The sequence below is a fragment of the Carcharodon carcharias genome, chromosome 17, assembly GCF_017639515.1.
Source record: "Carcharodon carcharias isolate sCarCar2 chromosome 17, sCarCar2.pri, whole genome shotgun sequence".
NCBI classification, from domain to species: domain Eukaryota; kingdom Metazoa; phylum Chordata; class Chondrichthyes; order Lamniformes; family Lamnidae; genus Carcharodon; species Carcharodon carcharias.
The window spans coordinates 6,861,016-6,871,256 of NC_054483.1; the positions used below are offsets into that span (position 1 = coordinate 6,861,016).

Below are 10,241 nucleotides of genomic sequence, written 5' to 3' on the forward strand. Positions count from 1 at the left end.
AACGTTACGGGTTAGGAAGAAACTGTCTGAGTTGCTCATTTTGTTCGGTTATCTTCAAAGTTTTGTGCATGTACATCTCCAGGTGTTTGATGCATCTCCTATTTAACCATACCATTTAAATGCAATTTAATGCAATCTCCACCTATCACTGGCCCTCTATCCAGCTCTACTTGTCCCACCCCTCCTTAAACCAGCTTATATTTCACCTCTCTTCTATTTTTCCTTAGTTCTGTTGAAGAGTCATACGGACTTGAAACGTTAACTGTGTTCCTCTCAGCAGATGCTGTCAGACCTGCTGAGTTTTTCCAGATATTTTTATTTTTGTTTTGGATTTCCAGCATCCGCAGTTTTTTGCTTTTACCATTTATATTGTCTGTCCTGATCCATCCTGGCAAAATCCAGAATCAAAGTTTTAAAAGTGCGCTAGAATTCTGAGAAACAGCTTGTCCAGAAATATGCTTGAATGTGCTATAAACAACATTTATAAATAACCTCTTGACAAATCTTGGTGGCATAGCCTACTATACTTAGCAATCTAAACACTTGAGGTGAGAAACAAACTAATTCACAAAAGTGGTTAAAATTCTTTTTTTTGTTAAAAAGAGAACTGAGCTGCTGTCTCTGGGTGAAGTTTGGCAGTGGATATTTGTTACGTATGCTGAATATCAGAGCTCAGCCAGTTGAGACTGTGCTGAGTCAGGATGAGATTTTCTGTTTGGCCAATTGCCAGTGTGACTTGCAGCCTTGGTTAAATTATTTACAGTCTGTGAAAGCCACCTAGGGCGGTGAACTTTTGGGGATTTATCGACCGGCTCACGTTTGGAAGTGCCTGAGCTGTGATCTGCTTTTTCTCCATTCATGTATTTTGGCTCAGATTGAATGGTCACATTTGTAATGTGAAGTATGAGATTCTGTAAGTAACTGGAGGAGAATTGAATCATTTCTGTACCTCATTTACACTGCAAGTTGTAACTGGCCACTTGCATTTTTATTTTAATTTTTAGTGTATTGTAGATGTTTCTTGTAGATACAACTGTCTTTTGAGGAGCATCAAACACTTTTTCACCCTCTCGAAAGAAACAGTCAGCCAATTAACATTTTTAAGTTTATTGGAGCAACACGAGTAACATGTCCGTTCCATTCAGTATTGCAAACTTTGTGCCCGTACACTGTAGAAACTATGTATAAATTTCAAAAAGTACTTTTCTGTGAATAATTTTTATTTGAAAGGGCACAATTCCTACTCAGGTAGTGGAGTTGCCAATAGGTCCAATGGGACGTTTACGAGAAGTGGAACGTCAAAGGCTTTCGAGATGACTTAAGGCAATTCCGTTGCATCCACAAAATAGCCACAGTAAGTTTAATGCCATTTTTCCTAACAGCCAGACTTTCTAATGTAGTTTGCCATCTGAAATGCCTTTTTATTTAGCGTTCCTCCATGGACCCCTCTCTTACCCATAATCATGATGAAGACTTTGTTAGACCTGGCAATGGCTATGCTATGGCAAGGATGGTTGCTGTCCCATCTTTTTGTCCTGATATCCATAGTATAGTCCCCATCCACATGGAAGTTATCTCTGATGACAAAGCACTTCTTGCCACCAATGGTGAGTCCCTTGACCAGGAAGGTCTTCCGGTCACTGCTCATGATGACTTTGATTTCCTGTGGATTCATTTGTTCAAACAGCCCTTCCTCTTTGGCAGCCAGCAGCCTGGGACAGGAGCATGCAAATACTGCTGCATCTTGGCATAACCCATCTGCGAGTAAACTTCTCACATATTCTTCCCAGCCCAGCATCCTGTTTTATGAAGCTGGGACCAATGGGGTGAAGTTTTAACTGAGAACAAGGGCCAAAGTGTAGTGACCCTTTTCAGATTCCAGATTGAATTCTTGCTCAGAAGTTTATCAAAATCGTTCTGCTGGAGTGGCAAACACACTTATGAAGGAAGAAAGTAGCAAAAGGTATGAAGATTCTCATGTGCGCAGGATAAAGTTAACAGAGAAAATGTAACTTAAAAGTATCCAAGTTAATTTAAACTCTGTGTCATAAACATAATGATAATTAGGGTTATTGTGACATCACAATGCATTTAATGTTTAACTCTTAACCAGACAAAATGCACAAAGGAACTTTTACTTTCTACATCTGATGTGGGTCACAGGTTCACAAATGGCTCGGTTTTAAGCTGCTCATCCTCCATGACGCCCCCCAACCCCGTAATTTCCTCCAGCCCTACAACCTCAGAGATCTCTGCGCTTCTCCAATTCTGGCCTCTTGTGCATCCCCGATTTTAATCGCTCCATCGTTAGTAGCCATTGGTCTTTCAGGATTCAGCCAGCTTAGAAAATCACTTGGTGGGTGGGTATGCTGTGAGAAAACATTACCCTGGTGTAGCAGTGGGATACTTTGATTTTTACTTTGTTTCTCATTGTGATATGTCACACCTTGGCGTATTTAATGGCAGCAACAGATACCAGAAATTTTAAAATTTAGGTTGAACTGAAGAAAGGAGGATATTGATATTGGCATCAAGCCATTGTTTCCAGGATTGTCACTGACCTCATATCCTCTGGAGATCTTCCTCCCACAGCTTCCAACCTGATAGTCGCCCAACCTCGGACAGCCCGCTTCTACCTCCTACCCAAAATCCACAAACAGAACTGTCCCGGTAGACCGAACGTGTCAGCCTGCTCCTGCCCCACAGAACTCATTTCTCGTTATCTTGACTCCCTCTCTCTCCCCTTGTCCAGTCCCTTCCCGCCCACATCCGTGATTCCTCTGACACATTACGTCACATCAACAATTTCCAGTTCCCTGGCCCCAACTGCTTCCTCTACACCTCCATCCCCCACCAGGATGATCTGAGGGCCCTTAGCTTCTTCCTCGAACAGAGGCCCGAACAATCCCTATCCACCATTACTCTTCTCCATCTGGCTGAACTTGTTCTCACATTGAACAATTTCTCCTTTAACTCTTCTCATTTCCTCCAAATAAAAGGTGTGGCTATGGGTATCCACATGGGCCCCAGCTATGCCTGTCTCTTTATGGGGTATGTGGAACATTCCTTGTTCCAGTCCTACTCTGGCCCTCTCCCACAGCTCTTTCTCCAGTACATCGATGATTACTTAGGTGCTGCTTCATGCTCTCGTCGGGACTTGGAAAAATTTATTAATTTTGCTTCCAATCTCCACCCCTCCATCATTTTCACATGGTCCATCTCTGTCACTTCCCTTCCATTCCTTGACCTCTCTGTCTCAATTTCTGGCAATAGACTGTCCACCAATATCCATTACAAGCCTACCGACTCACATAGCTACCTCGAATACAGCTCCTCACACCCCGCTTCCTGTAAGGATTCCATCCCATTCTCTCAATTCCTTCGCCTCCGTCGCAATATTCTGATGATGCTACCTTCAAAAACAGTTCCTCTGACATGTCCTCCTCCTTTCTTAACCAAGGTTTTCCACCCATGGTCGTTGACAGGGCCCTTAACTGTGTCCAGCCCATCTCCCACGCATCCGCCCTCACGCCTTCTCCTCCCTCTCAGAAACATGATAGGCTCCCCCTTGTCTTCACTTATCACCCCACCAGCTTCTGCATTCAAAGGATCATCCTCCGCCATTTCCGCCAACTCCAGCATGATGCCACCACCAAACACATCTTCCCCTCACCCCCCTGGCAGCATTCCGTAGGGATCGTTCCCTCTGGGACACCCTGGTCCACTCCTCCATCACCTCCTACTCCTCAACCCCTACCCATGGCACCTCCCCATGCCCACGCAAAAGATGCAACACCTGCCCCTTCACTTCCTCTCTCCTCACCGTCCAAGGGCCCAAACATTCCTTTCAAGTGAAGCAGCATTTCACTTGCATTTCCCCCAACTTAGTCTACTGCATTTGTTGCTCCCAATGCGGTCTCCTCTACATTGGAGAGGCCAAACGTAAACTGGGCGACCGCTTTGCAGAACACCTGCGGTCTGTCCGCAAGAAAGACCCAAACCTCCCTGTCGCTTGCCATTTTAACACTCCACCCTGCTCTCTTGCCCAAATGTCTGTCCTTGGCTTGCTGCATTGTTCCAGTGAAGCCCAATGCAAACTGGAGGAACAACACCTCATCTTCCGACTAGGCACTTTACAGCCTTCCGGACTGAATATTGAATTCAACAACTTTAGATCTTGAACTCCCTCCTTCATCCCCACCCCCTTTCCATTCCTTCCCCCTTCCTTTTGTTTTTTCCAATAATTTATATAGATTTTTCTTTTCCCACCTATTTCCATTATTTTTAAATCTTGTACGCCAGGCTAGTCTTTCCACCCCACCCCCACTAGAGCTGTACCTTGAGTGCCCTGCCATCCATTCTTTATTAGCACATTCATTTAGATAATATCACCACCTTCAACACTTCTTTGTTCCATTGTCTGTGACATATTTTGATTATCTGCTCCTATCATTGCTTGCTTGTCCCTACAACCACACCCCCCGCCCCCACCTTAAACTGGCTTATATTTCACCCCTCTTCTAACAGTCAGTCAGTTCTGTCGAAGGGTCATGAGGACTCGAAACGTCAACTCTTTTCTTCTCCGTCGATGCTGCCAGACCTGCTGAGTTTTTCCAGGTAATTCTGTTTTTATATTGATATAGGTATAGAAGTGTAAAATGCTGTTCTAAGCCATTTCTTTATGATTTTATTGCTAATCCCATCCTTAATATTACTGATTCACTGAACTCTTCAGTAGATGATTAAGGGGAACTGAATGGGAGTGTCTAAACGTTTACTTGATGTATTACACAGAACCACATGATATTTAATCCTTGTTCCAAATAATTTGTAGGTTCCCCAAGTTGGAGAGAAACAAATTTTGGTGTTTGGTTCTACCTATCAAGTAGGGAACAAGGGTAGGAACAGCACTTTGCCAACCCTCCTGGCTCATAAACTTCAAACATACAAAGTTAGAATGTGGAATGCGTTAGCACAAAGATCTATTGAAGCTGAATCAGTCTCAGCATTTGTGTGTTAATTAGTAAAATACTTCCAAGGAAAATATTGAAGTGAAAGAGCAAAAAAATGGGATTCGGGGATCATTGCAACATGCAGCTAGACAAATGGCTAACTCTTGTTATAACATGGCAGGTGATGTGTGCCAGGCAGACTAAATCCACAAGGGAAACTTGGCTACGCTATCAGAAGGGTTTTGCAATTTGTATTTATTATGAGGAGATTTGTGCACTGAATTCACAAGTAATAAGTCCACTTAACACCTTTAGCAATTTTAAAAATTAAAACATTTATTAACAAAAAAAATTTCAAGCACAAATAGTTATTGAATACTGTAACAAATCCCAAAATTCCTAAATAACCTGACTCCCAACTACACCCCCCCCTTTAAGGCAACAGTCCAAAATAGATTTTAAATTTCAATAACAAGCCAGCAAGTTTACCACAGCACCCACTCAACAGTAGAATTCCAAAGGCTTTCCTCCACCTTTCATTATTGGACACAGCACACTTTAGCAAAATAGACATAGTGTTAAGGGTTTGGATGGAGTGGATTTCTTGAAATGTGTACAGGAGAACTTTTTAGGTCAATATGTAGAGACTCCAACAAGGGACGGCGCAGTTCTGGACCTAATTCTGGGGAATGAAGCCAGACCGGTGGCTGAGGGGGAGCATCTTAGTGAAAGTGACCGCAACATGGTATAGTTTAAGTTTGTTATGGACAAAGAAATGGACAAGTTGCAAAAAAATATTTTGGATTGGGGGAGAGTGGATTTTAGTAAAATAAGGCAGGATCTGCCCAATGTAGACTGGGAACAGCTACTTGTGGGGAAATCTATGGAGGAGCAGTGTGGGGTGTTCAGAAAGGAAATGGGGAGGGTACAGGCTCAACATGTGCCCTCTAGGAGTAACAAGCCCAGAGAACCATGGATGACCAGAGATATTCAGATTACAATGAGAAGGAAAAGAGAGGCTTTTAGCAGGTACAAGGGAAGCAAATCAGCAGAGACAATAGTGGAGTACAGACAGTGCAGGGTGGAGCTTAAGATAGCAATGTGGAGAGCAAAGAGGGGATATGAGAAAGCTCTGGCTGGTAAAAGTAGGGAAAATCACAAGATATTCTAAGTATATCAATGGGAAGAGGATAACCCATAAGGGACCAAGGGAGCAATCTATGGGTGGAGCCAGAGGATATCACTAGAGTGTTGAATGAATACTTCACATTTGTCTTCACCCAAGAGAATGAGGATGAAGGTATCGAACTCGGGGAGAGGGACTGCGAAGTTCTTAAGCAAATTGATATAGGGAGTGACAAGGTATTGGAGGCGTTGGCAGGCTTAAAAGTGGACCAATCTCCAGGTCCGGATGATTTGTGTCCCAGACTTCTGAGGGAGGCAAGGGACGAGATCGCAGGGGTCCTGACCCAAATTTGTAATTCCTCTCTGGCCACGGGGAGGTGCCAGAGGACTGGAGAACAGCTAATGTGGTTCCGTTGTTTAAGAAGGGTTGTAGAGATAAGCCAGGGAACTACAGGCCAGCGAGTCTCATGTCAGTGGTAGGGAAACTATTGGAGAAAACTCTGAAGGAGAGAATCTATCTCCAGTTGGAGAGGCAAGGTTTGATCAGGGATAGTCAGCATGGCTGTGTCAGAGGAAGGTTATGCCTAACGAATTTAATTGAATTTTTTGAGGAGGTGACCAGGTGTGTAGATGAGGGTAGTGCAGTTGATGTAGTTTATATGGATTTCAGCAAAGCCTTTGACAAGGTCCCACATGGGAGACTTGTAAAGAAGGCAAATACAGGGTAATTTGACAAGGTGGATTCAAAATTGGCTTAGTTGTAGGAGACAGAGGGTGATGAAAGAAGGATGCTTTAGTGACTGGAAGCCAGTGTTCAGTGGTGTACCACAGGGATCTGTGCTGGGTCCCCTCTTATTCGTCATTTATATAAACGACATAGATGACTATATGGGGGTAGGATTAGTAAGTTTGCGGATGACACAAAGATTGGCCGGGTAGTTAACAGTGAGGTTTAGTGTCTTGGGTTAGAGGAAGATATAGGCGGGACGGTCAAATGGGCAGATGGAATTTAACCCTGAAAAGTGTGAGGTGATACACTTTGGAAGGAGTAATTTGACAAGTATTCAATGAACGGCATGACACTAGGAAGTTCTGAGGAACAAAGTGACCTTGGCGTGTGTGTCCATAGATCTCTGAAGGCAGAGGGGCATGTTAGTGGGGTGGTGAAAAAGGCATATGGGATATTTGCCTTTATCAATCGAGGCATAGATTACAAAAGTAGGGAGGTCATGTTGGAGTTGTATAGAACCTTGGTGAGGCCGCAGCTGGAGTACTGTGTGCAGTTCTGGTCACCACATTATAGGAAGGATGTGATTGCACTGGAGGGGATGCAGAGGAGATTCACCAGGATATTGCCTGGGATGAAACATATGAAGAGAGGTTGGATAGACTTGGGTTGTTTTCGTTGGAGCAGAGAAGACTGAGGGGCGACCTGATCAAGGTGTACAAGATTATGAGGTGCTTGGATAGGGAGCAGCTGCTTCCCTTAGTTGAAGGGTCAGTCACAAGGGGACATAAGTTCAAGGGGGGATGTGAGAAAAAACTTTTTTACCCAGAGGGTGGTGACGGTGTGGAATGCACTGCATGGCGGGGTGGAGGCGGGTTGCCTCACATCCTTTAAAAAGTACCCAGATGAGCACTTGGCATGTCATAACATTCAAGACTATGGGCCAAGTGCTGGTGAATCGGATTAGGTAGGTAGGTAGGTCAGGTGTTTCTCAAGTGTTGGTGCAGACTCGATGGGCCGAAGGGCCTCTTCTGCACTCTGAAAAGTAGCTGGAGACTTCCCCAAGGCTGTTTTACATGGCCCCTGAACCTTGCCTTCCATTCCACCTTAAACATGTTTCTCTCTGTAATCTGTAAATTCCACTGTTCTATATGTCTTTGTGAATTTACTTTTCCCATAATATAAAAATCTTTCATGTTGTCAATACTTTAGGGAAAAATAAACATACTGCTTGGCCTTGCTTATCTTGTTAGTTGTAAACATCCTATAATCCCTTTGAAACCTAAACAACCGCTTTACTTATCTAAAAATGCAAATTTCCTTCACACCCTACATGCAAAGCCATCATCCATGTTTACTCATTAGCATTTCAAATGCCTTTTACCCTTAACTACTTTTGATAATTTCAAGCTTGCAGTCTGATTCTAATTTAATTAAATCGTACCGACAGACCCATCCACACGTACATTCATAAAGCTTTACAATAAACCACAATAATATAATGAATAAAATGTTAGTTTCATGACACCTCCATCCTTATGGAAAAATGAACCATCATAATTTTAAAAGACAGCTTCATTTTCTCAACCTATTTTACTTACTATACTTATCTTTGTACACAAACTATTACATTACCAGGTGCATGCATTAACATAGCTATATATACAAATTCTTTGTATCAGAGGTCAGAGACAGTCCGGTATCCAGGTTTTAAATGTCCAATTTCCTTTGAGCTTTAAACTCTCAACAATTCAGCTGCAATTAGCTTTTGTCATCCAGCCTCATGTAAAACCTATAAATTAAATGGTTGCAGTAATAAACTCCATCTGAACAGTCTTGCACTTCGGTCTCAATTTGTCCAGAAATTTTAAAGGACTGCGGTCTGTATAAACGATTGTTTCTGACAAATTGCTTGCAACATAAACCTCAATGCACGATGCTAACACCAGACCCAGAGTCTCTTTTTCGATATTTAAGTATCTTCTCTGATGTACATTCGGCTTTCACGAAAAATAACCTATTGGGTTCTCAATTCATTTCTTCATCTTTTAACAATACAGCACCAATACCTACATCACTTGCATCAACTGCCAACTTAAACTGCTTGGCATAATTAGGTACTGCCAAAACTGGTGTCGCAGTGGTCAAATTTTAAACTGTCAAATGCATTCTGACACTCCTGTGTCCATTGAAACTTCATGTTCTTTTTTAATAGTTCAGTCAATGGAGCAACCACACTGCTAAAATTTGGTACAAACTTCCAGTAAAATCAACTCATGCCCAGAAATCTAAAACCACCTCGTTTTGTTGTAGGCATGGGGAAATATGGCCTAGATATGTAACTCGCATTTTTGCGAGTGAACTCTTAGCCAAGTTCACTGCCAAATTAGCTTCTTGCAATCAACCAGCTCTTTCAGATGTTGTAAATGCTTCTCCCATGGTTGACTGAAAACTATCAAGCCGTCCATATAAACAGTGCAATTGCTCAGCCCTGCAATTTCTTGGTTTGTCAGTCTTTGAAATGTCGCTGGTGCATTTTTCATACCAAATGGCATAACCTTAAACTGATTTAGTCCATCTGGCTTCACAAAAGCCAATATCTCCTTTGCTTTCTCCAATAATGGGATTTGCTAGTCTACACTCAGCAAGTCAATCTTTATGATGAACTTTGATTGTCCCACTTTCTCGATGCAATCCCCCAACTGTGGAATAGGATATGAATCCGCTTTCATCACCATTTACTTTTTGATAATCCACACAGTCTCTGTCTTCCATCCGGGCTTGGTACCGTCACAATAGGCGAACTCCATTACTGCAACTAGACTCAATATCATTTTGAAACGGGAATTCAATTTCTTTCTGTACTTGTGATAATTTTGCTGGCTTTAATCTATAAGGATGTTGTATTATCGAAACTGAATCACCCACATTTAAATCACATGTAGCTAAATTTGTGTCCCCAACTTATTCCCCGTGACTGCAATAGCTTCTCCAAATCACTATGCCGCTTGTCTGGAAGATAACTCAATATGACTTAAGTTTTTAAGTACCCCCTCATTATTCAATTTGATTAGAGGAAAATGAATTTCAGAATCCTTCATTTCTACCTCTTTCTCTACTACCACTAATACCTCATTTCAGTCATCTTCCCTGTCAAAGTACTTTTTAAGTATATTTACATGACACACCCTCTGCTTCTTTCTTCTATCTAGAGTATTTATTAAATCACTTACTTCACTTAGTTTATTTTCAATCCTGTAAGGCCCACTAAACCTTACCTTTAATGGTTCATCCTATAATGGTAATAAAAATAACACATTCCCCAGCAATATAATTACGAGCTTTGGCCCTCATATCTGCCTTCGCCTTCATCAACTGCAGTGATATCTTTAAATGGTCCTTAGCTAACTCAAGTGCTCTGTTTAATCCAGGAGAGT

The 10,241-nt window shown here is 42.3% G+C and overlaps 1 protein-coding gene across 1 annotated transcript; it reads right to left on the reverse strand.

Annotated features, from left to right (window-relative positions):
• Positions 1-1,375: 1,375 nt before the first annotated feature.
• On the reverse strand, positions 1,376-1,798 carry LOC121290058 (profilin-2-like). The gene has a single exon (XM_041210215.1). The coding sequence runs from the start codon at positions 1,796-1,798 to the stop codon at positions 1,376-1,378; it is 423 nt and encodes a 140-aa protein (XP_041066149.1).
• Between the last annotated feature and the right edge of the window lie 8,443 nt (positions 1,799-10,241).